This window comes from Schistocerca nitens, chromosome 5 (genome assembly GCF_023898315.1).
Source record: "Schistocerca nitens isolate TAMUIC-IGC-003100 chromosome 5, iqSchNite1.1, whole genome shotgun sequence".
NCBI classification, from domain to species: Eukaryota; Metazoa; Arthropoda; class Insecta; order Orthoptera; family Acrididae; genus Schistocerca; species Schistocerca nitens.
This window is the reverse complement of record NC_064618.1, coordinates 801,671,490-801,693,083: the sequence shown is the minus strand read 5'-3', so window position 1 is coordinate 801,693,083 and position 21,594 is coordinate 801,671,490. Positions and strand designations below refer to the sequence as shown.

At 41.8% G+C, this 21,594-nt stretch overlaps 1 protein-coding gene across 1 annotated transcript in view; it reads left to right on the top strand.

The window, feature by feature from the left end:
* Positions 1 to 18,552: 18,552 nt before the first annotated feature.
* Positions 18,553 to 21,594, top strand: part of LOC126260727 (gustatory and odorant receptor 24-like) — a 41,252-nt gene continuing 38,210 nt past the window's right edge. Inside the window, exon 1 of the mRNA XM_049958065.1 lies at positions 18,553 to 18,727. Within this exon, the coding sequence (XP_049814022.1) occupies positions 18,553 to 18,727 (175 nt within the window). The remainder of the gene's footprint in view (positions 18,728 to 21,594) is intronic.

Genomic DNA, 21,594 nt, shown 5'->3' with positions numbered 1-21,594 from the left:
TATATACTCATTATCCATGACATATTCTCAGACTATACACATAAGCCTACTTACTTACTTGAATGTCCTGAGTGCACAATGTACATTGCGTGCGGCCTGAGTAAAAGTTCCTAATTCCTTCCTTTCCCTCTTTACCCTTGCCTTCATTCCAGGTAATTACATTGACGCTTATGGTAAATATCTGAAGCCTCTTTAAAGCATCTAACGCACGCCACATGGACTAGTTGTCAGTGTCAGCAATTGTGCCTCAGTTTTTACCTTCCACAATCGCATCCATAGGTCTTTAATCTTTTAGCAGCTTTCCATCCTGATTATACATTTTCGCTATCGAATTTTAAAGACTTCCAGAGGTGATGATCTCTTTCTTCCATGCACCACCTTATAAGGAAAGATCTCAGCGCTGTTGTGCACCTTTTATCACATACAGCTACGTCACAGTAGATAAACATCCTAGCCATTGTGATGGCTGTTTGCACAATAGGTTAGTATTTTATCTTTAGTTCAGTGAACGTGCTCAGTACTTCCATTAGCTCTGGGTGCAAGGGGCTTGTGCTATACGCGTGACAGGCGACACAGCTGTTTCATTAGCTCCAACATAGAGTTGATGCTCTGATCTGTAACTAATGTGTTGGGGACACCAAATTTTAATACCCATTTATTCACCATTACCTATTTTATTTTATTCACCTGCTGATATGGAACTGCAATTACTGTGATGTAACGCGAAAAATGGTTTATGCTAGTCAACATGTAGTGCCTGCCCACCAGTGTTTATCAGAATGGACCTGAGATGTCCATTCCAACCATTTCAAACGCCTTGGGCACTTCTGGTAACCTTTTAAATGGTACTTCATTATGACTGAAATCAACATTCAACCTCTCAAAAACTGGTCGACATACTATCTTCACATTCTCGACCAATGTCTTTCAGCTACCAGATAATATGTTGACTGTCATCCCCCATCTCCAGATAATGTATGGTTGTGATATTCTTTCAGTGCTTACTTTGACAGTGCAGTAGGTGCCACGATGTGTGGCACAAGCTTCATTGTGCTACGTAGCAAACCATTGGGTGCGGTGAACTGCAGTTGCATTTTGAATAACTCGCAGTCTGCATCAGCAATTTCCTCCTCCTTCCATTCCATGACGCTTCAACCAAGAGCTCATATTGCACTAATCCTTCTGCTTAGTCCACCTGCATTACCATGCTTTCTGCCCAGTTTGTGAATCATCTAGAAGTCGAATTCGCTTAATTTTAATACACACCAGGTCAATCTGCTCAATGGATCTTTTAACCCCAATAGCCATTTCTTGTTGAACGGTCAGGTAAGGCTTTGAACTGCTGGCCATATAAGCAACGAAGGGATAACGTTCTATGAGCCAGAGGATGGGATGCCAGAAGTTTGAACGTAGCAGGAAAGCTGGAAAATCTGAAAAGGGGACCCAAAGGCTCAATCTACATGTATAGGGATCAGTGAAGTCAAGGATTTCTGATGAGAGTAATTTCTACGGCAGCAGAAAATGATATAATGGGATTCGTTATGAATAGAAAAGTAGAGTCGAGAGTGAACTACAGTGAACAGTTCACTGGTAGTTTTGTTCTGAACAGATGCCACACTGGAAATGATAGTTCAGGTAACCATGCCAATGTCGCAAGCTGCATGTGAAGCAATAGAGAAAGCGTACGGAGGCACTGAAAAGCTAATTCGGTATGTAAAGGGAGATGAAAATTTAATAGCCATGAGAGCTTCAAAGGCAATTGTAGGGGAAAGAATAGAAGAAAGGGTTATTGCATATTATGAGCGTGGCAGTAGGCATGAGAGAGCAGAAAGATTAATTGAGATCTGCAATGACTTTCAGATGGCAATAGTGAATACGCTGTTCAAGAATCATCAGGGACTCACACCTAGTGAGTACGTGGCTGGCGACCACGGGGTCCCGAGCTGAGTACTGGCATTGCTTCCACTTACTTATGCCAGGCTCCTCACTTTTATCTTTCCTATTTGGCCACCCTCGGCCAACTCTTGTTCTTTTCCGACCCTGACGCTATTAGGTTTCGAGGGCTAGGGGTCTTCCATTTCCAACCTATACTTCTACTGAGCCGAATATCTCCCGGGATAAGGAGATTACCTTCTATCAAGTGCCAACGGCCTTCTAGGAGGGCGGATGAGCGGCTAGAAGGAAGGGCACTCTCTTGCCCTTGGGGTGGGAAACTGCTCCTAAAGGCGGAGGAGCCACAAGGTGGCCAACGGCATAGAATGGAGAAGGAAACGGGAAACCACTCCATTAAAGACCCGGGCGGGTATCCCAAGTATCAACAGCTTATGATGGAAAGCTCTTTGGTTAAATTCTCCGGAGGTAAAATAGTCCCCCATTCGGATCTCCAGGTGGGGACAACTAAAGAGATACCAAAATCCAAAAGCATTAATGTAAGAAAGATAGCAACATGGAACGTCAACTCTCTTCTTAAATGTGGTAAACTGGAAAACTTGAAAATTGAAATGAAACGAATGGATATTGATGTACTGGGAGTCTCAGAAATGAGATGGCCAAACGCTGGCGACTTTTGGTCAGGGGATTACAGAATCATACACACTGGAACAGCACAAGACAGTCCCGGGATTGCAGGAGTGGGAATTATCCTCAGTAAATAGATGGGGTTAAGAATAAAAGGATTTGTTCAACATAGTGAGAGGATAATTTATGTCCGATTGGAAACTAAACCAACAGACACAATCATAATCCAAGTATACATGCCAACTACAAGGCACGAGGATGATGAAATCGACATGATGTATGACCACCTTGAAGAAGTAATTGGCAGAATTAAAGGAGCTGAAAACCTTGTCATCATGGGAGATATGAATGCCGTTGTTGGGGAAGGTAAAGAAGAGGATGTGGCAGGGAATTTTGGATTAGGATTAAGAAATGAAAGAGGGGATAAACTTGTAGAATTCTGCCAAAGAAATAAACTTTGCATTACAAATACCTTCTTTAATCATCATCCAAGAAGAAGATATACTTGGAAAATGCCTGGTGACATTAACAGATACCAAATTGACTTAATATTAGTGAAGCAAAGATTTAAAAACCAAGTTAAGGACAGCAGATCATATCCAGGCTGTGATGTGGAAAGTGACCACATACTCGTTATGATGACGACTGAACTAAAATTCAAGAACGTTAAAAGAAGAAGTACATGTAAATGGGATCTGACAAACCTGAAAAACGAAAATACACTGAAGCACTATCAATAGAAACAGACAAGAAAACAAATACACAGGGCTGCAATGACATCCAAAGCAGCTGGGAAAAAATGAAAACTGGTATTTTAGAAGCAGCAGAAGAAGTAATAGGAAAAGAAAGGACAGATAGAAGGAAGGAATGGATCACTAATGACCTACTAAATATGATGGAAGAAAGAAGGAAATTAAAAAATTCTGTGAAGAAGGAAGACCAAGAGAAATACAAGAGTCTGAAAAACAGAATCAACAGAGAGGCAAAACAAGCAAGAGAAAAATACCTTGATGATCTCTGTATTTCAGTTGAGGACAACATGAGCAAGGGAAATATCGACAAGGCCTATAAATGTGTGAGACATTGCTTTGGAGACAGAAGAAACAAATGTAGGGCTGTGATGGATGAAAATGGCAATATGTTGGATGACGATGATGAAGTTGCAAGAAGATGGAAACAATATATAGAAAACTGTACAGCGGACCAGACCTGTCTGAAAACATCATGGAAGAAGAAACAGAAGTAGATGCACACAACATAGGTGAACCTATATTAAAGGTAGAGTTTGAACTAGATCTGAAAAAATTGAAAAACAACAAATCGCCTGGTATAGACAATATCCCAGCCGAACTTCTGAAATCTGGGGGAGCAAAACTGAATCAGGAGTTGTATAATCTTGTTTTCAACATGTACGAGCAGGGTAAAATTCCTACAGACTTTGAGAAAAACATTATGGTCCCCATTCCAAAGAAGGCAAATGCTACAAGATGTGAAAATTATAGGACACTCAGCCTAGTTACTCACGCCTCTAAAATATTAACCTCAATTATCCTAAAACGCATAGAACAAAAAGTCGAAGCTACACTCTCCGAAGACCAGTTTAGATTCCGGAAAGATAGAGTAACCAGAGAAGCAATCTTTGCTCTAAAACTAATAATAGAGAAACGACTAGATAAGAACCTGAAAACATACATAGCTTTCGTAGATGTAGAGAAAGGCTTTGATAATATTAAATGGGATAAGATGTTTGAGGTACTCAAAAAAGTAGGAATAGACCATAAAGATAGAAAAATGATATGGAACCTGTACAAAAACGAGACAGCAGTTATTCGTGGACGGACAAAACAAGAAGAGGTGCAGATACGGAAAGGTGTCCGGCAAGGTTGCGCACTGTCCCCTGTTATCTTTAACGTATACATTGAAGAGGCGCTGAAAAAAGTAAGGGAAAATTCACAGACAGGTGTAGTAATTCATGGCCAACGAATAGATATGATAAGATATGCCGATGATATAGCTGTCCTGGCTGAAAGTGAAGAAGATCTTGTAGTCCTACTGAATAGAATGGATAAAATTATGGGTGAAGAATATAATATGAGAATTAATAAAGCAAAACCAAAAGTAATGGCATGCGACAAAGAAGATCAAGTGAAAGTCCAAGTTCATGTAGGCAATGAACTGCTTGAATAAGTTGATAAATTTACTTATCTGGGCAGTAATATTACCAGGGATGGAAGGAGCAAGGCAGAAGTGAGAAGTAGAATAGCTCAAGCAAAGGCTGCTTTTAACAAGAAGAAAAACATATTAACATCTAAGAGCATCAGCCTTGAAACCAGGAAAAGATTTTTGAAATCATATGTGTGGAGTGTGGCATGCTATGGGTGTGAAACATGGACTCTCGGGACAGAGGAACAGCAGAAGCTAAATTCTTATGAAATGTGGTGCTATAGACGCATGCTCAAAATAAAATGGATCGACAAGGTCACAAACGAAGTGGTTCTGGAAAGAGCAGGTGAGAAGAGAAGCTTCTGGAGTTCCATTGTTAAAAGAAGAGTGCAATTTTCAGGCCATCTATTAAGACATAAAGGACTCCTGAACACAATCATAGAGGGATATGTCGAGGGAAAAAGATCAAGAGGAAGACCACGACTGAGGTACATGGATCAAATCGTGAAAGATGTGGGATGTAACACCTATAAAGAAATGAAGAGAAAGGCTGAAAGACGCACAGAATGGAGACAAGCTGCCATTGTAGCTGTTGCAAACCAATCCATGGATTGACCACTACAGAAGAAGAAGAAGTAGATCGAAGTTTAAGAAAATCGATTGAAAGAATCATTGTGGGAGCACATGGGGTAGCGACGTAATGAGGAATGACGACACACGTTTGAATGTGCTAAGGATGTGGATAATGTGATAAGGAATACATGAGTAGGCAGTTTAGTTGAGAAGGAGTGGGCATCTCTAAAAAGGAAAATCACAGATATGGGACAGATAAACATAGGTACAAGGAAGGTACATGCAAATAAATCTTGGGTAACAACTGAAATACTTCAATTGATCGACGAAAGAAGGACGTACAAAAATGTTCAGGGCAGGACAGGAACACAGCAATAAAAATCCCTTAGGAATGAAAAAATAGGAAGTACAAAAAAAATGGTTCAAATGGCTCTGAGCACCATGGGACTTAATATCTGAGGTTATCAGTCCTCTAGAACTTAGAACTACTTAAACCTAACAAACATGCCGGCCGGAGTGGCCGAGCGGTTCTAGGCGCTACAGTCTGGAACCGCGTGACCGCTACGGTCGCAGGTTCGAATCCTGCCTGGGACATGGATGTGTGTGATTTCCTTAGGTTGGTTAGGTTTAAGTAGTTCTAAATTCTAGGTGACTGATGACCTTAGCAGTTAAGTCCCATAGTGCTCAGAGCCATTTGAACCTAACAAACCTAAGGACATCACACACATCCATACCCGAGGCAGGATTCGAATCTGCGACCGTTGCAACAGCTCGGTTCCGGACTGAAGCGTGTAGACCGCTCGACCACAGCGGCCGGCTAGGAAGTGCAGCCCGGCAAAGGTGAGATGGGTGCACGAAAGAAGTGAAGAACTCGAAAAAGTAATGATTGTCAGGAGGATTGATTCAGCATATAAAAAAGTCAAAACAACCTTTGGTGACGTTAAAAGCAAGGGTGGTAACATTAAGAGTGCATGGATACGCATCCATAACTGCTCTAGCATCAAATAGCGATGTTCACGACAGACATTTTTGTTCTACCTGACGACCTGGCTAGTGACGAGTGGTGCTTCCCAGAGACTACTACTCGCTTCAGTAACGCCATCATTCAGTTGTTACTTAACAAACGCCTCCATTATTAGATCTAAATGGTGGGGTTTTCTGTATGGTTTTCTGCACTCAAAAGGCTTGTCCCCAGTCAGGATTCTGTGCTGTATAATGAGTATAGCTGGCAATGAGCCAAGAGTATTGAATAAATCTGCAAACTATTTAACAGCTTCTCCATGGCTGTCATGACCTCTAACTTTTTCATGTAATGCAGATGTAATAGCAGGTTGCTTATGGCCATGGTCCATACTTAATCAGTCTAAATCGTCCGCGTCCAGAACGTCCAAGTTGCTAACCTACAACCCTTTAGTCAAATCCACTTCATCAGCGCCAAAATTATATACATAATAGCAACCACATGTTCTTCACCTTCTTGCATGCGTACCACCTGCCTATAACAAAACAATGTTGTGTGTCCAATTCGTCATTGTCTACCAATGGTCCGCAGCTCGTGGTCGTGCGGTAGCGTTCTCGCTTCCCACGCCCGGGTTCACGGGTTCGATTCCCGGCGGGGTCAGGGATTTTCTCTGCCTCGTGATGACTGGATGTTGTGTGATGTCCTTAGGTTAGTTAGGTTTAAGTAGTTCTCAGTTCTAGGGGACTGATGAGCATACATGTTAAGTCCCATAGTGCTCAGAGCCATTTGAACCATTTTTGTCTGCCAATGACTCTACTACATATAAGATATTAGTGTATTATTCGGTATGTTGCCACGACCTCACTGAAGACTGCTCCACATAACCTATAATATGGAAACTTGAGTGTCTTCCTACCCATGAGGTTCAAACTTGACACAGACACATGAGCCCCCTTGTCTAATAACAACTTATGTTCCGTGCTATTTATGCGACAACTAAGCAACACTCCGCTTCTTTAGATGTCTACATAGCACTGAAATTTATTTGGAATGCTTTCTGTCAGATTTGGAGTCCTCATTGGTGTTTAATGACCATCTACTACGTCCTCGCCCATTTTCTTTTTTATTCGTGCAGTTTCCTCGCATGTTGTTGTTGTTGTTGTGTTCTTCAGTCCTGAGACTGGTTTGATGCAGCTCTCCATGCTACTCTATCCTGTGCAAGCTTCTTCATCTCCCAGTACTTACTGCAACCTACATCCTTCTGAATCTGCTTAGTGTATCCATCTCTTGGTCTCCCTCAACGATTTTTACCCTCCACGCTGCCCTCCAATGCTAAATTTGTGATCCCTTGATGCCTCAAAACATGTCCTACGAACCGATCCCTTCTTCTAGTCAAGTTGTGCCACAAACTTCTCTTCTCCCCAATCCTATTCAACACCTCCTCATTAGTTATGTGATCTACCCATCTAATCTTCAGCATTCTTCTGTAGCACCACATTTCGAAAGCTTCTATTCTCTTCTTGTCCAAACTATTTATCGTCCATGTTTCACTTCCGTACATGGCTACACTCCATACAAATACTTTCAGAAACGACTTCCTGAGACTTAAGTCTATACTCGATGTTAACAAATTTCTCTTCTTCAGAAACGCTTTCCTTGCCATCGCCAGTCTACATTTTATATCCTCTCTACTTCGACCATCATTAGTTATTTTCCTCCATAAATAACAAAACTCCTTTACTACTTTAAGTGTCTCATTTCCTAATCTAATTCCCTCGGCATCACCCAACTTAATTTGACTACATTCCATTATCCTCGTTTTGCTTTTGTTGATGTTCATCTTATATCCTCCTTTCAAGACACTGTCCATTCCGTTCAACTGCTCTTCCAAGTCCTTTGCTGTCCCTGACAGAATTACAATGTCATCGGCGAACCTCAAAGTTTTTACTTCTTCTCCATGCATTTTAATACCTATTCCGAATTTTTCTTTTGCTTCCTTTACTGCTTGTTCAATATACAGATTGAATAACATCGGGGAGAGGCTACAACCCTGTCTCACTCCTTTCCCAACCACTGCTTCCCTTTCATGCCCCTCGACTCTTATAACTGCCATTTGGTTTCTGTAAAAATTGTAAATAGCCTTTGGCTCCCTGTATTTTACCCCTACCACCTTCAGAATTGAAAGAGAGTATTCCAGTTAACATTGTCAAAAGCTTTCTCTAAGTCTACAAATGCTAGAAACGTAGGTTTGCCTTTTCTTAATCTTTCTTCTAAGATAAGTCGTAAGGTTAGTATTGCCTCACGTGTTCCAACATTTCTACGGAATCCAAACTGATCTTCCCCGAGGTCCGCTTCTACCAGTTTTTCCATTCGTCTGTAAAGAATTCGCATTAGTATTTTGCAGCTGTGACTTATTAAACTGATAGTTCGGTAATTTTCACATCTGTCAACACCTGCTTTCTTTGGGATTGGAATTATTATATTCTTCTTGAAGTCTGAGGGTATTTCGCCTGTCTCATACATCTTGCTCACCAGATGATAGAGGTTTGTCATGACTGGCTCTCCCAAGGCCGTCAGTAGTTATAATGGAATGTTGTCTACTCCTGGGGCATTGTTTCGACTCAGGTCTTTCAGTGCTCTGTCAAACTCTTCACGCAGTATCGTATCTCCCATTTCATCTTCATCTACATCCTCTTCCATTTCCATAATATTGTCCTCAAGCACATCGCCCCTGTATAAACCCTCTATATACTCCTTCCACCTTTCTGCCTTCCCTTCTTTGCTTAGAACTGGGTTTCCATCTGAGTTCTTGATATTCATACAAGTGGTTCTCTTCTCTCCAAAGGTCTCTTTAATTTTCCTGTAGGCAGTATCTATCTTACCCCTAGTGAGACAAGCCTCTACATCCTTACATTTGTCCTCTAGCCATCCCTGCTTAGCCATTTTGCACTTCCTGTTGATGTCATTTTTGAGACGTTTGTAATCCTTTTTGCCTGCTTCATTTACTACATTTTTATATTTTCTCCTTTCATCAATTAAATTCAATATTTCTTCTGTTACCCAAGGATTTCTATTAGCCCTCGTCTTTTTACCTACTTGATCCTCTGCTGCCTTCACTACTTCATCCCTCAGAGCTACCCTTTCTTCTTCTACTGTATTTCTTTCCCCCATTCCTGTCAATTGTTCCCTTATGCTCTCCCTGAAACTCTCTACAACCTCTGGTTCTTTCAGTTTATCCAGGTCCCAACTCCTTAAATTCCCACCTTTTTGCTGTTTCTTCAGTTTCAATCTGCAGTTCATAACCAATAGATTGTGGTCAGAATCCACATCTGCCCCTGGAAATGTCTTACAATTTAAAACCTGGTTCCTAAATCTCTGTCTTACCATTATATAATCTATCTGATACCTTTTAGTATCTCCAGGATTCTTTCAGGTATACAACCTTCTTTTATGGTTCTTGAACCAAGTGTTAGCTACGATTAAGTCATGCTCTGTGCAAAATTCTACAAGGCGGCTTCCTTTTCATTTCTTCCCCCCAATCCATATTCTCCTACTATGTTTCCTTCTCTCCCTTTTCCTACTGACGAATTCCAGTCACCCGTGACTATTAAATTTTCGTCTCCCTTCACTACCTGAATAATTTCTTTTATGTCGTCATACATTTAATCTATTTCTTCATCATCTGCAGAGCTAGTTGGCATATAAACTTGTACTATTGTAGTAGGCATGGGCCTTGTGTCTATCTTGGCCACAATAATGCGTTCACTATGCTGTTTGTAGTAGCTAACCCGCACTCCTATTTTTTTATTCATTATTAAACCTACTCCTGCATTACCCCTATTTGATTTTGTATTTATAACCCTGTATTCACCTGACCAAAAGTCTTGTTCCTCCTGCCACCGAACTTCACTAATTCCCACCATATCTAAATTTAACCTATCCATTTCCCTTTTTAAATTTTCTAACCTACCTGCCCGATTAAGGGATCTGACATTCCAGGCTCCGATCCGTAGAACGCCAGTTTTATTTCTCCTGATAACGACGTCCTCTTGAGTAGTCCCCGCCCGGAGATCCGGATGGGGGACTATTTTACCTCCGGAATATTTTACCCAAGAGGACGCCATCATCATTTAATCATACAGTAAAGCTGCATTTCCTCGGGAAAAATTACGGCTTTAGTTTCCCCTTGCTTTCAACCGTTCGCAGTACCAGCACAGCAAGGCCGTTTTGGTTAATGTTACAAGGCCAGATCAGTCCATCATCCAGACTGTTGCCCCTGCAACTACTGAAAAGGCTGCTGCCCCTCTCCAGGAACCACATGTTTGTCTGGCCTCTCAACAGATACCCCTCCGTTGTGGTTGCACCTACCGTACGACCATCTGTATCGCCGAGGCACGCAAGCCTCCCCACCAACGGTAAGGTCCATGGTTCATGGGGGGCATTGCCCAACCATTCCACACCGATGGCAATGTGGCTGGTGACACTGATTTCTAAAGTGGCCTATTCGCTCCCATCTATAACACTTTGTATCTGTATAAAAAAATACCTCATTTGTCTTGCATCTGCATCGCTACACCTATCTCTTCTAGCTGCATAGCTACATTGATGGTGGTGGCCAAATATTTTAATTTTTCGTTTGCACTATCCAAGACATTCCAGGTTGAAGCCTCCTTAAGAAAGCCTCCAGTGCTCTGTACTCTGCCTCCTGCAGGATAGCTCTGTTTGCCTCTGTTAACTGATAGGTTTGACAACTGAAATTTCAGATCTTATCTAGAAAGCTTTCTACTGATTCGTTTCGTTTCTGGGATACCCAGTGAGCTGCACATGAAAGACACTGGTTCAGATAACTCTGTAAAAGCACTTCCTGCATCTGTTGAAATGTACACACATTTGTCAGATCCACATGGTACATTATGTATATTTTCACCTAACGTAATTGTCGGCCACTGTAACCGCGCGATTCTAGGCGCTTCTGTCCGGAACCGCGCTGCTGCTACGGTCGCAGGTTCGAATCCTGCCTCGGTCATGGATGTGTGTGATGTCCTTATGTTAGTTAGGTTTAAGTAGTTCTAAGTGTAGGAGGCAGATGACCTCAGATGTTAAGTCCCATAATGCTTAGAGCCATTTGAACCTAACTTAATTAGCTTAATCTGGCCATCAGCAACAGTCTTTCATTTACCTGGACGCTTTGCCTTGCACATGCTACCAAGTCGTTTATAAACGTCATTATGATGGTGTCATCAGTAGATTATCATGTAGGTGGGACGTGGTGAAGGCGACTGGTGGCATCGTGCTGTAGTCAGCTCAGGGGCATCAATGGCTGCTGGCCTACTTCCATAATGGTGACAGAAGACCCAACGTGACAAGCAAGGTCAAACTGCTGCCTCCACCATTACTGGTGTGTGCCCCCTCTCGGCATTCAACAGCAATAATGTAGGTTCGCACGAGGTAGCGATGGACGGCGACAGGTTCTGCAATCGAGCAGTGGTGGCTGGGCACCTAGATGGCCCAGTCTTGAACATGTGGCTCACCACAGAGGCGGCCTTCAGCAAATGTCAGTCACCCAGTTGGTGACTCGACAGTGTGAAGGTGCTAAATTGGCTGCATACAGGCTAAACTCAGGAGCAGGCCAGCAGCTACTGACCGCAGAGTCGGACAGCTGCGATGACTGCTTCATTTTGGACTGCAAGTGGACGTCTTCTCACAACTAGGGACTGGTGTCAACTGAATGTTGTTTACAGCTACACACTACTGATTATGAGGGTCAAAATTGGATGGTATACACTACTGGCCATTAAAATTGCTACACCACGAAGATTACGTGCTACAGACGCGAACTTTAACCGGCAGGAAGAAGATGCTGTGATATGCAAATGATAAGCTTTTCAGAGCATTCACACAAGGTTGGCGCCGGTGGCGATACCTACAACGTGCTGACATGAGGAAAGTTTCCAACCGATTTCTCATACACAAACAGCAGTTGACCGGCGTTGCCTGGTGAAACGTTGTTGTGATGCCTCGTGTAAGGAGGAGAAATGCGTACCATCACGTTTCCGACTTTGATAAAGGTCGGATTGTAGCCTGTTGCGATTGCGGTTTCTCGTATCACGACATTGCTGTTCGCGTTGGTCGACATCCAATGACTGTTAGCAGAATATGGAATCGGTGGGTTCAGGAGGGTAATACGCAAAGCTGTGCTGGATACCAACGGCCTCATATCACTACCAGTCGAGATGACAGGCATCTTATCCGCATGGCTATAACGGATCGTGCAGCCACTTCTCGATCCCTGAGTCAACAGATGGGGACGTTTGCAAGACAACAACCATCTGCACGAACAGTTCGACGACGTTTGTAGCAGGATGGACTATCAGCTTGGAGACCATGGCTGCGGTTACCCTTGACGCTGCATCACAGACAGAAGCGCCTGCGACGGTGTACTCAAAGACGAACCTGGGTGCACGAATGGCAAAACATCATTTTTTCGGATGAATCCAGGTTCCCTTTACTGCATCATGATGGTCGCATCCGTGTTTGGCGACATCGCGTTGAAAGCTCATTGGAAGCGTGTATTCGTCATCGCCATACTGGCGTATCGGCCGGCCGAAGTGGCCGTGCGGTTAAAGGCGCTGCAGTCTGGAACCGCAAGACCGCTACGGTCGCAGGTTCGAATCCTGCCTCGGGCATGGATGTTTGTGATGTCCTTAGGTTAGTTAGGTTTAACTAGTTCTAAGTTCTAGGGGACTAATGACCTCAGCAGTTGAGTCCCATAGTGCTCAGAGCCATTTGAACCATTTGAACTGGCGTATCAGCAGGCGTGACGGTATGGGGTGCCATTGGTTACACGTCTCGGTCACCTCTTGTTCACATTTATGGCACTTTGAACAGTGGACGTTACATTTCAGATGTGTTACGACCCTTGGCTCTACCCGTTATTCGATCCCTGCGAAACCCTACATTTCAGAAGGATAATGCACGACCGCATGTTGCTGGTCCTGTACGGGCCTTTCTGGATACAGAAAATGTTCGACTGCTGCCCTGGCCAGCACATTCTCCAGATCTATCACCAACTGAAACCGTCTGGTCAATGGTGGCCGAACAACTGACTCGTCACAATACGCCAGTCACTACTCTTGATGAACTGTGGTATCGTGTTGAAGCTGCATGGGCAGCTGTACCTGTGCACGCCATCCAAGCTCTGTTTGACTCAATGCCTAGGCGTATCAAGGCCGTTATTACGGCCAGAGGTGGTTGTTCTGGGTACTGATTTTACAGGATGTATGGACTCGAATTGCGTGAAAATGTAATCACATGTCAGTTCTAGTATAATATTATTGTCCAACGAATACCCGTTTATCATCTGCATTTCTTCTTGGTGTAGCAATTTTAATGGCCAGTAGTGTATTTGAGCTGGGCTGGCACATGAATCGTTAACATTGCGGAACTATGAATTCTTTTGTTCTGTCTTTCCTGTCTGGTCAGCTCCTTCAGAAAGATTGTTGGTGTTTCAACTTTCTGAACGCTGGCTGGTATCTTCGACATCATCACAGTACTGAATAAGTGTTTTTGCATACTGAATATGAGCTTTTGTGTCATGGAACCTGGTTATTGAACTGACGAGCAATTCTCCCCTCACGACTTCGTGCTACTGAATCGACACAGGAGTGGTTCGTTACAATGGGCTAAGCTTTGTCACAACAATAATCTTGACAGTCAGGGCCGGGCGGATAACCTTCTTCCACACAAGCCACTTATCTTATCACTGTTCTCTCATAAACTTTCGCCCTTCTCAGTTTTCGCTATTAACTGTGGTACCCACTGTATACAAATCTTGCAATTGCCCGCCGCTGGCGCCCCCCTCAACTCTGCGCCCCAAGAGGTCGCTTATGTCTCCTGGGCATTGGTTCAAATGGCTCTGAGCACTATGGGACTTAACGTCTGAGGTCATCAGTCCCCTAGAACTTAGAACTACATAAACGTAACTAACCTAAGGACATCACACACATCCATACCCGAGGCAGGATTCGAACCTGCGACCCCAGCAGTCGCGCGGTTCCGGACTGAAGCCCCTAGAACCGCTCGGCCACCGCGGAAGGGTCGCCTGGGTATTCTGGGCTTTAAACGGATCCTGTTGCAGTTAATGTCTCATGTGGACGCCATCTTCCTGTTGTAATGATCCCGATAGGAGGGAAAAGAAGTATGGAAGTATACGATACTGAGGATAAATTACGATTTTTCAGTAAATTAAACTCAAATTAGTTAAATTTCGTATGGGTGCAATTATGATGCAATGTTTTCCAATGTCATTAATATATAATATTTCGATCCAAAAGAGATTGAAAAAGCAAGGTGCATTTATTTAACCTGTTTTAACACGAATATTTCATTAGGAACTGATATGTTTTGCTCACGTGAGCTTATTCAAAGTGTCAACATATGTGACTACGAAATTGCTTGTTATAAAATTTGGCCAGGAAAACCTGATTATTCACTACACTTAGTATAAAAAACAAATAAGTTTAATAGTACTTTTGTACTGTATACTCAAGTAATTTACAGATTTGCACTTTTTAACCACAATATTATGGAAATGAGAAAGGTCATATTCAACACTTTCTAATCCAGCTATTTCACTTGGGTGACACTTGTAATTATTTGTAAAATGCACCATTTATGGTTTTAATCTAAACACCTGAGCACCAGAATAATTTGTAACTATTTCATGTAAATAATTCATTTAATAACAATTTAATTGACTCTAAAAAAAGAGATAATTTGTTGACCTCTTTGGAAGGTTATAAATACAAGCACTGTCAAAGACCGGGAGGCAGTTGGCTCAGTGTAGTTGTGAAAGTCACGTCTGTCAGTGTTTTTAGTGCCGGCTAATTCCATTGTATGTTAACATGTGTGGATCGCAGAACCAAAGAGGCTGATGCACAAGATGTAACTGTTTTGTCAGAGACGCCATGTAAACTTTACGTGTGTTTTTTAAAGAGGAATAAAAACGTGTGATGACTTTTATAAAACTACTAGATGTCTCCAGCCTTACCTTTTTAAAAAGTCCGGACGTCTTGTAAATATATAATACCCTAGACAACAAAAGTGAAGAGCCATAAACTTTATCTTTGAAACGGTATTATTCAGCGTTGTGACGACCACCATGCGAACATCTCTGAAATGTTTTGATGAGAAATTATATTTTCCTAAAGCATGTGACATTTTATTTACTAACATAAAACTGAATTTTCATCATATTAAGGCAGGGGGCCGTTACACTGTGAAGTGAAGAATGTGGTGAACTTCATTTGCCTCATTTGTGGATCGTACAGATTATGTTCTGTGTGTTTCAGGTTTTTAGTTGTTCGTGCGTTATGTTTCTGCGACATTGCTGGGAGTTTATCAGGCAGCCGTTCAGAGTCGACCAACCGTTTGTGCATGAGTTCGTTCTCATCTGCCTGAAATACTTTTCAGTACGAACGAAATCTGAAATAAAATTGATGTAAATTGTACTAGTTTCCCATCACCGTCTCTGAAACTACACATCAACAGTTTTGCTCTTGCCGGCCGGAGTGACCGTGCGGTTCTAGGCGCTACAGTCTGGAGTCGAACGACCGCTACGGTCGCAGCTTCGAATCCTGCCTCGGGCATGGATGTGTGTGATGCCCTTAGGTTATTTACGTTTAATAAGTTCTAAGTTCTAGGCGACTGATGACCTCAGAAGTTAAGGCGCATAGTGCTCAGAGCCAACCAGTTTTGCTCTTCTGCTTTTATCTCTAGCTGTGTGTTCTCTCATTTACTTCAACTGTCCTAATGCCAGAACTTTTGGAAGGATTCTGTCATTTTAAATTGGATAAGGAACAGTCAAATGAAAACGAAACAGACAGAAAATAGTTTATTATTTCAAAAGTAACGACCACAACTGTTAGTGCATTTATCCCACTAGAACACAAGTCTTTAAATGCCTTTGTGGGAGAATGTCTGCAGTTGCCTACGGAACCATGATTGTACCATGCCGTGCACCTCTTCGTCTGAAGCACTTCGACGACCACGAATGTCTTTCTTCAGGGTACCTAAGAATCGCATGTGGAGAGATCTGAGCTGTATCGAGAATATGTAAGATCTTCCAAGCGAAACTTCTGACGCGAACTAGAAACAGCTCCAGCATCATGTGTGTCCTCCCTCATCCCCCACATACTGCACTACCGATCTCTCCCCATGCAATTTCCATATTTTTGGAGCCCCAAAGAAAGACATGCTTGGGCGTCGATTTGCTTCGGACTTCTGAGTACAGTCATGGTTCCATGGGCAACCGCAAACATTTTTCCAGGAAGACATTGACAGACTTGTCTCACAGTGGGATAAATGTATTAATAAATATGGCGATTAATTTTGAACTAATAAACAGTTTATTTACTTTCTGTCCACCTGCCTAGATTTCACTTGACTGCCTCTCACACTATTCTCTCTTCTTCCTGTCTTACTGAAGTAAATATGCAAGTCTACTTCCAGACTTTCTCTGTTATATGCGTTCATTCTATATTGAAGTTCATTTGCAGATGTATACTTACAATGTCATCCGAAAAATGAAAGTTATCCTGATACAATATCTTAACGAGTAGTTCGCGTTTTTGCAGTCTAAACAGCTGAAAACATCGTCTATACCTGTTGAGGACAGTCTTGATAAAGAACTTTGAGCCAGATAGGACTCGAATGAACATCTTCGCTTTTGCCTCTGTCGGTCAACGCCCTTGAAATGCACATCTCGAGGTGCCACTCAGTGCTTTAAACTTCCAGTGCGTTTATACAAGTCTTTCAGACTCTACAAAAATCAAATGGCTCTGAGCACTATGGGACTTAACTTCTGAGGTCATCAGTCAAACCTAACTAACCTAAGGACATCACACACATCCATGCCCGAGGAAGGATTCGAACCTGCGACCGTAGCGATCGCCCGGTTCCAGACTGAAGCGCCTAGAACCACTCGGCCACTCCAGCCGGCTCAGACTCTACAGAAATTATCCAACACACTACGGTCCTTGCATATGTGGGCGAACATGCAAATAAAATATTTCAGTTTAAAAAACTCGCTACTTTTCCCAAAGTAGTTTACATCTATGGCTATCTATTTGGTTCAGAAATTTCAAATCACTTTTTTCGCTCATTTGAAGAAAAAAAACGGATTTTGTCAGATTCAACAAAATACTCATTGACAATAATCACAGCTTCCTCATTTAACGGAGTTTAGTTCCCATTAAGCCACATTGTCATATTGGAGAACGGGAAAAATCTAAGGCTGGACAATAGATGCATGAAGAATCAGTTATAAAGCCGGTAGATTCGCTTTTGCCACTGTGATTGCTGCAAGAAGCGGAGGTGCCGTGTGCTGTTTAAATTGCCGTCCACTGTTGTCGCTGCTGTTTCATGAAATACCTAGAGTCTCGAAGTGGTGCACAATTTTCTACAGATTGTGACAAAGTGTGGCCAACAGCTTGCGTTGAAACTTTCATCTGGGTGTGTTTTTGGTCAATGAGTAGAAATCTCGACAGCAATTCATTTCAACGTTTCATTTCGTTGTGCAAGTTATTGTGAGCTCATTCCTTTGAGATGTTTACAGACGCCACTATGTCTCACACTTCCACTTTGTGGTTCTGTCCACTGTTAGAGATTTTTCCCAATGATTCCGTTGAGGTGACCTTATCGAGGCTTTCTATCTTCACTGCTTGCACGGTCATGCTAAATACATTAATTTAAAATCAAAGTGTCTATATTGTTGTGACAGAGTCCTCAAGACATTTCGTTTTAATCTGACCAGCAGGGCGACCAATCAAATGTTTATTACGGTTTTACAGACTTTTTTTGTCCATATTCTGCAGCAGCTGCTACAATGAACGCTTGAGATGTTTGTCAAAAGTTAACTGCCTGACTCACCTGGTTCAAACTTTGTTTATGACTGAGTCAACAATTATGCAGTTTAACAAAAATGTCAGTTACTTCATACAAATTTACGAGACATACCAAACAACCTGTGGACTATAACTCCAGAGAGGAGGACTTCGGAAAAGTTGGAAATGAACATGTAAGGTACAGATTAGAGGTCGCTTCTAGAATCAGAGTTACAGTGTATATTAAAATGTTCTCTATTAGGAAACTTTCTGCCGAATCAAATGTATTTTCCTACTCAACCTCTAATTCAGATTTCTTTCACTGAGAACTGTCTTACCAAAAGAGCTACCCGACACACGTCTTCCTCGTGAGCGTCATCTATACACAAGCAAATGATGACACAAATATTTGTTGCAGTGAATCGACAGGAGATCTGGTAGAGCGTCAGTAGCACGATGAGGGCCCCTGCATGGATCTACCACTCGCGGGTGGGGAGTATCGTCCTCTACGACGACGCGGGACGACGGAGGAAGAAAGCTGACACACTGGGTGTCTTCGCGAGCGACTTGAACCCTTCCTTGACACTGATGAGGGCCTTGGGTCTGCTGCCAATAGAAGGCCTGCAGACAGGTACTAGAGCTTACCTGACGGCGCTTCCTGTTTGTGTTTGGCAGCTGAACAAAATTTTGCTTTTTACATGCTTCTTTTATTTATTTAACTGTTGCCTAAGAAAAGTCTCCTGTAGACAACCGCAAAGGGTTCAAGTGCAACAAACGATATGACGGGGTATGAGAGAAGTTCTTTGGTTCGCCAAAATGGCATTCGAATCTGCTGCTTGGGCGTTGTGGGTTCAATGGATGGACGAAGTCTACAGAAGTCCGTCGGAATAGGAAGGTGACTACAGAAAGGCACACGGTATGCATGTAGTCTTTATTGTTCCAACCATTTTAGTATAAGATGATTTGTAATAGGGTGAACTCGGATATTCTAGAAATAAATATTGCAAGCGATAATAAAAGGTGAGGAACAGGACCTTTATGGAACACGGGAGAAAGTACGGTGAATGCTCCAAAAGCGAAGGAAGAGTGTAACGAACACATTCAAACTCAGAATTTAAGCAAAATTCAGTGGGAAAAATATTTTAAATTATAGTATCAGGACATCACAAATGTATAAATTGACCATACACACCAAAGCACAGAAAATGACCACGAAACAGACTTGTCATTGAAGGAAATATTCACTGTAATGAATGACTTAAAAATGCCACATAGCATATATAATCAATCAATAAAATATGGGGGGGGGGAGCAAATATTCTATCAACAGATTCGTATTTTATTTGACAGTACTGTGAAGGAAGGCAGGATATCAAGAGAATGGTAAGAAATTGTTTCAATTCCAGTATACAGCATGATCCCCCGTCTTTACCGCTGTCGTCCTATGCAACCCGCAATGCATGAAAACGCTGGCCTCCAAAGACCAGGCGCCTGAGTTTCATATTCTATCGCTCGCTATGCGTAAATTATTAGTTCTACAGAAAAAATGAGTAAGACCTTTTTGTAGGAAATTTAATTTAGATAAATTTTGTACTGGAATTCGTTTTCGATAGATGCCGTAGTTTTCGAGTTATTCGAGGAAAACGCACTAAACTGACCGTCAAACGCACCCCTACTCCCATACTCAGTCCTCACCGTGTCAGAGTTTCTATACCTTGTTCATGGCACTCCCTCCTACCACTTACAGATATTTGCGACAGCACTAATTATTTCCCACATTTGACATTTCTTGGTCGTCATTGACTGGCCTTATTGCGCCAACGGCTTAGTCGAACACTTACAGACCGTAAATCTGACGTTTGTCTAAATTTGACCTAACAACGTTGTGAATTTTAACAACATAAAGTAAACATTTACATCACTCTATTCCTCAGGCTTTCTGAATACAAAACTACTGTGCTTGTAAGGGTTTCGATCGGACTGTTAATGTAATTAGTTTTAACGTAAAATATACAAAAGTCATTTTTCGTTCATTGCCCTCACGGGCACATTTAAATTCGTAATGTCAACGAAGTAGCCTACTATGCTGGTGGCGCAATAGGCCATTAACTAGAGACCAAAATTGGTGGAATATCGGAAATAATTCGTGTAGTCGGAAATTTTTCCACGGTGTTAGGAGGAAGTGCCGTAAATAACACACTAGATAACCTGACTGGTGAAGGATGACTGCGGGGTGGAAGTGCGTTTGAAGGTCACTATTGTACTGCTCTCTTGAATAACTCGAAAATCATGGCCTCGAGCGAAAAAGTTTTCCAAGTACAAAACCTAACGACATTAAATATGCTACAAAAGAATCTTGCTCTTTTATTTCTTTATTTTTTTGTAGGACTAACAGTTTGCGAGTAGCGTGTGAAAGAATTGAAAATCTCATTTATTACATTGTTGCTTACATAAAACGATAGTGGTTGGGGCAGCAGAGTCGCAGTATATAATACTGAAGACAAACAAATATTAGATAATTACTGGCGAATTACTCTGCTTGATACCACCTTAAAACTGTTAAAATCAGCAACTGGCGACAGAATATACAGAAATAACGAAACAACAGCAAGGATCCAGGAAATTCATGAGCACAATAGATGCTATTTTCGCTCTAAGACAGACTGTGGAGAAATCCATAGAATTTAATAACCCAGCCCATGTGTGTTCCGTTGACTTTTCAAAAACCTTAATAGCATTAGAAGAAAGGATATAATTCAAACCATAATCGACACAAGAGTGCCAAAGGGTTTAGTAAAAAGCATGGAAGATACAGATCAAACTAATAAAACGAAAATTAAAACACGCAAAGGATTGAAAGATGAAATTATAAAAGACAAAGGAAACAGTCAGGGAGACTCATTAAGCCCACTCCTGTTCGGTTTAGTAATGAACTCCATCATTGATTCCGTAAGAAAGAAACCAGGATCTAAAATGGAAAATACAGTGGTAAATATTATATGTTAGCTGATGATGCTGTACTGATAGCAAATGATGAGGACGATTTATAAAGGTTACTTCACCAATTCAATAAAACAGCTAAGCAATATAAAATGGACATCTCATCTAAAAAGTCAAAGAACGTGATAATATCAGAAACACTCATCTAAATTAGAAGCAATCGCAGGAGATATGCCAACTGAAAAGTGATGACCATTACATATCTGGCAAGTGATCTCACCACCCATCAAGACTTAACCATGAAAGTGAAAAACCAAGAGACAATGACAGTAAGGGTACCCAGATGCCTACAAAAGACTGTATGAAGAAACAAATTTATAACAACTCAGAGGACAATAAAATATGTATAACTATGGTGCGTACCATTGTGTCAAGTACAACAAAAGCTAGAGCAAAAATGAAAGATAAAAGTAAAGCTAATGGCAGTGAAGATGAAGGTACTAAGACAGATCGAAGAAGTAGTCATGTTGGACAGGAGAACAAAAGTGTCGGTAAGGA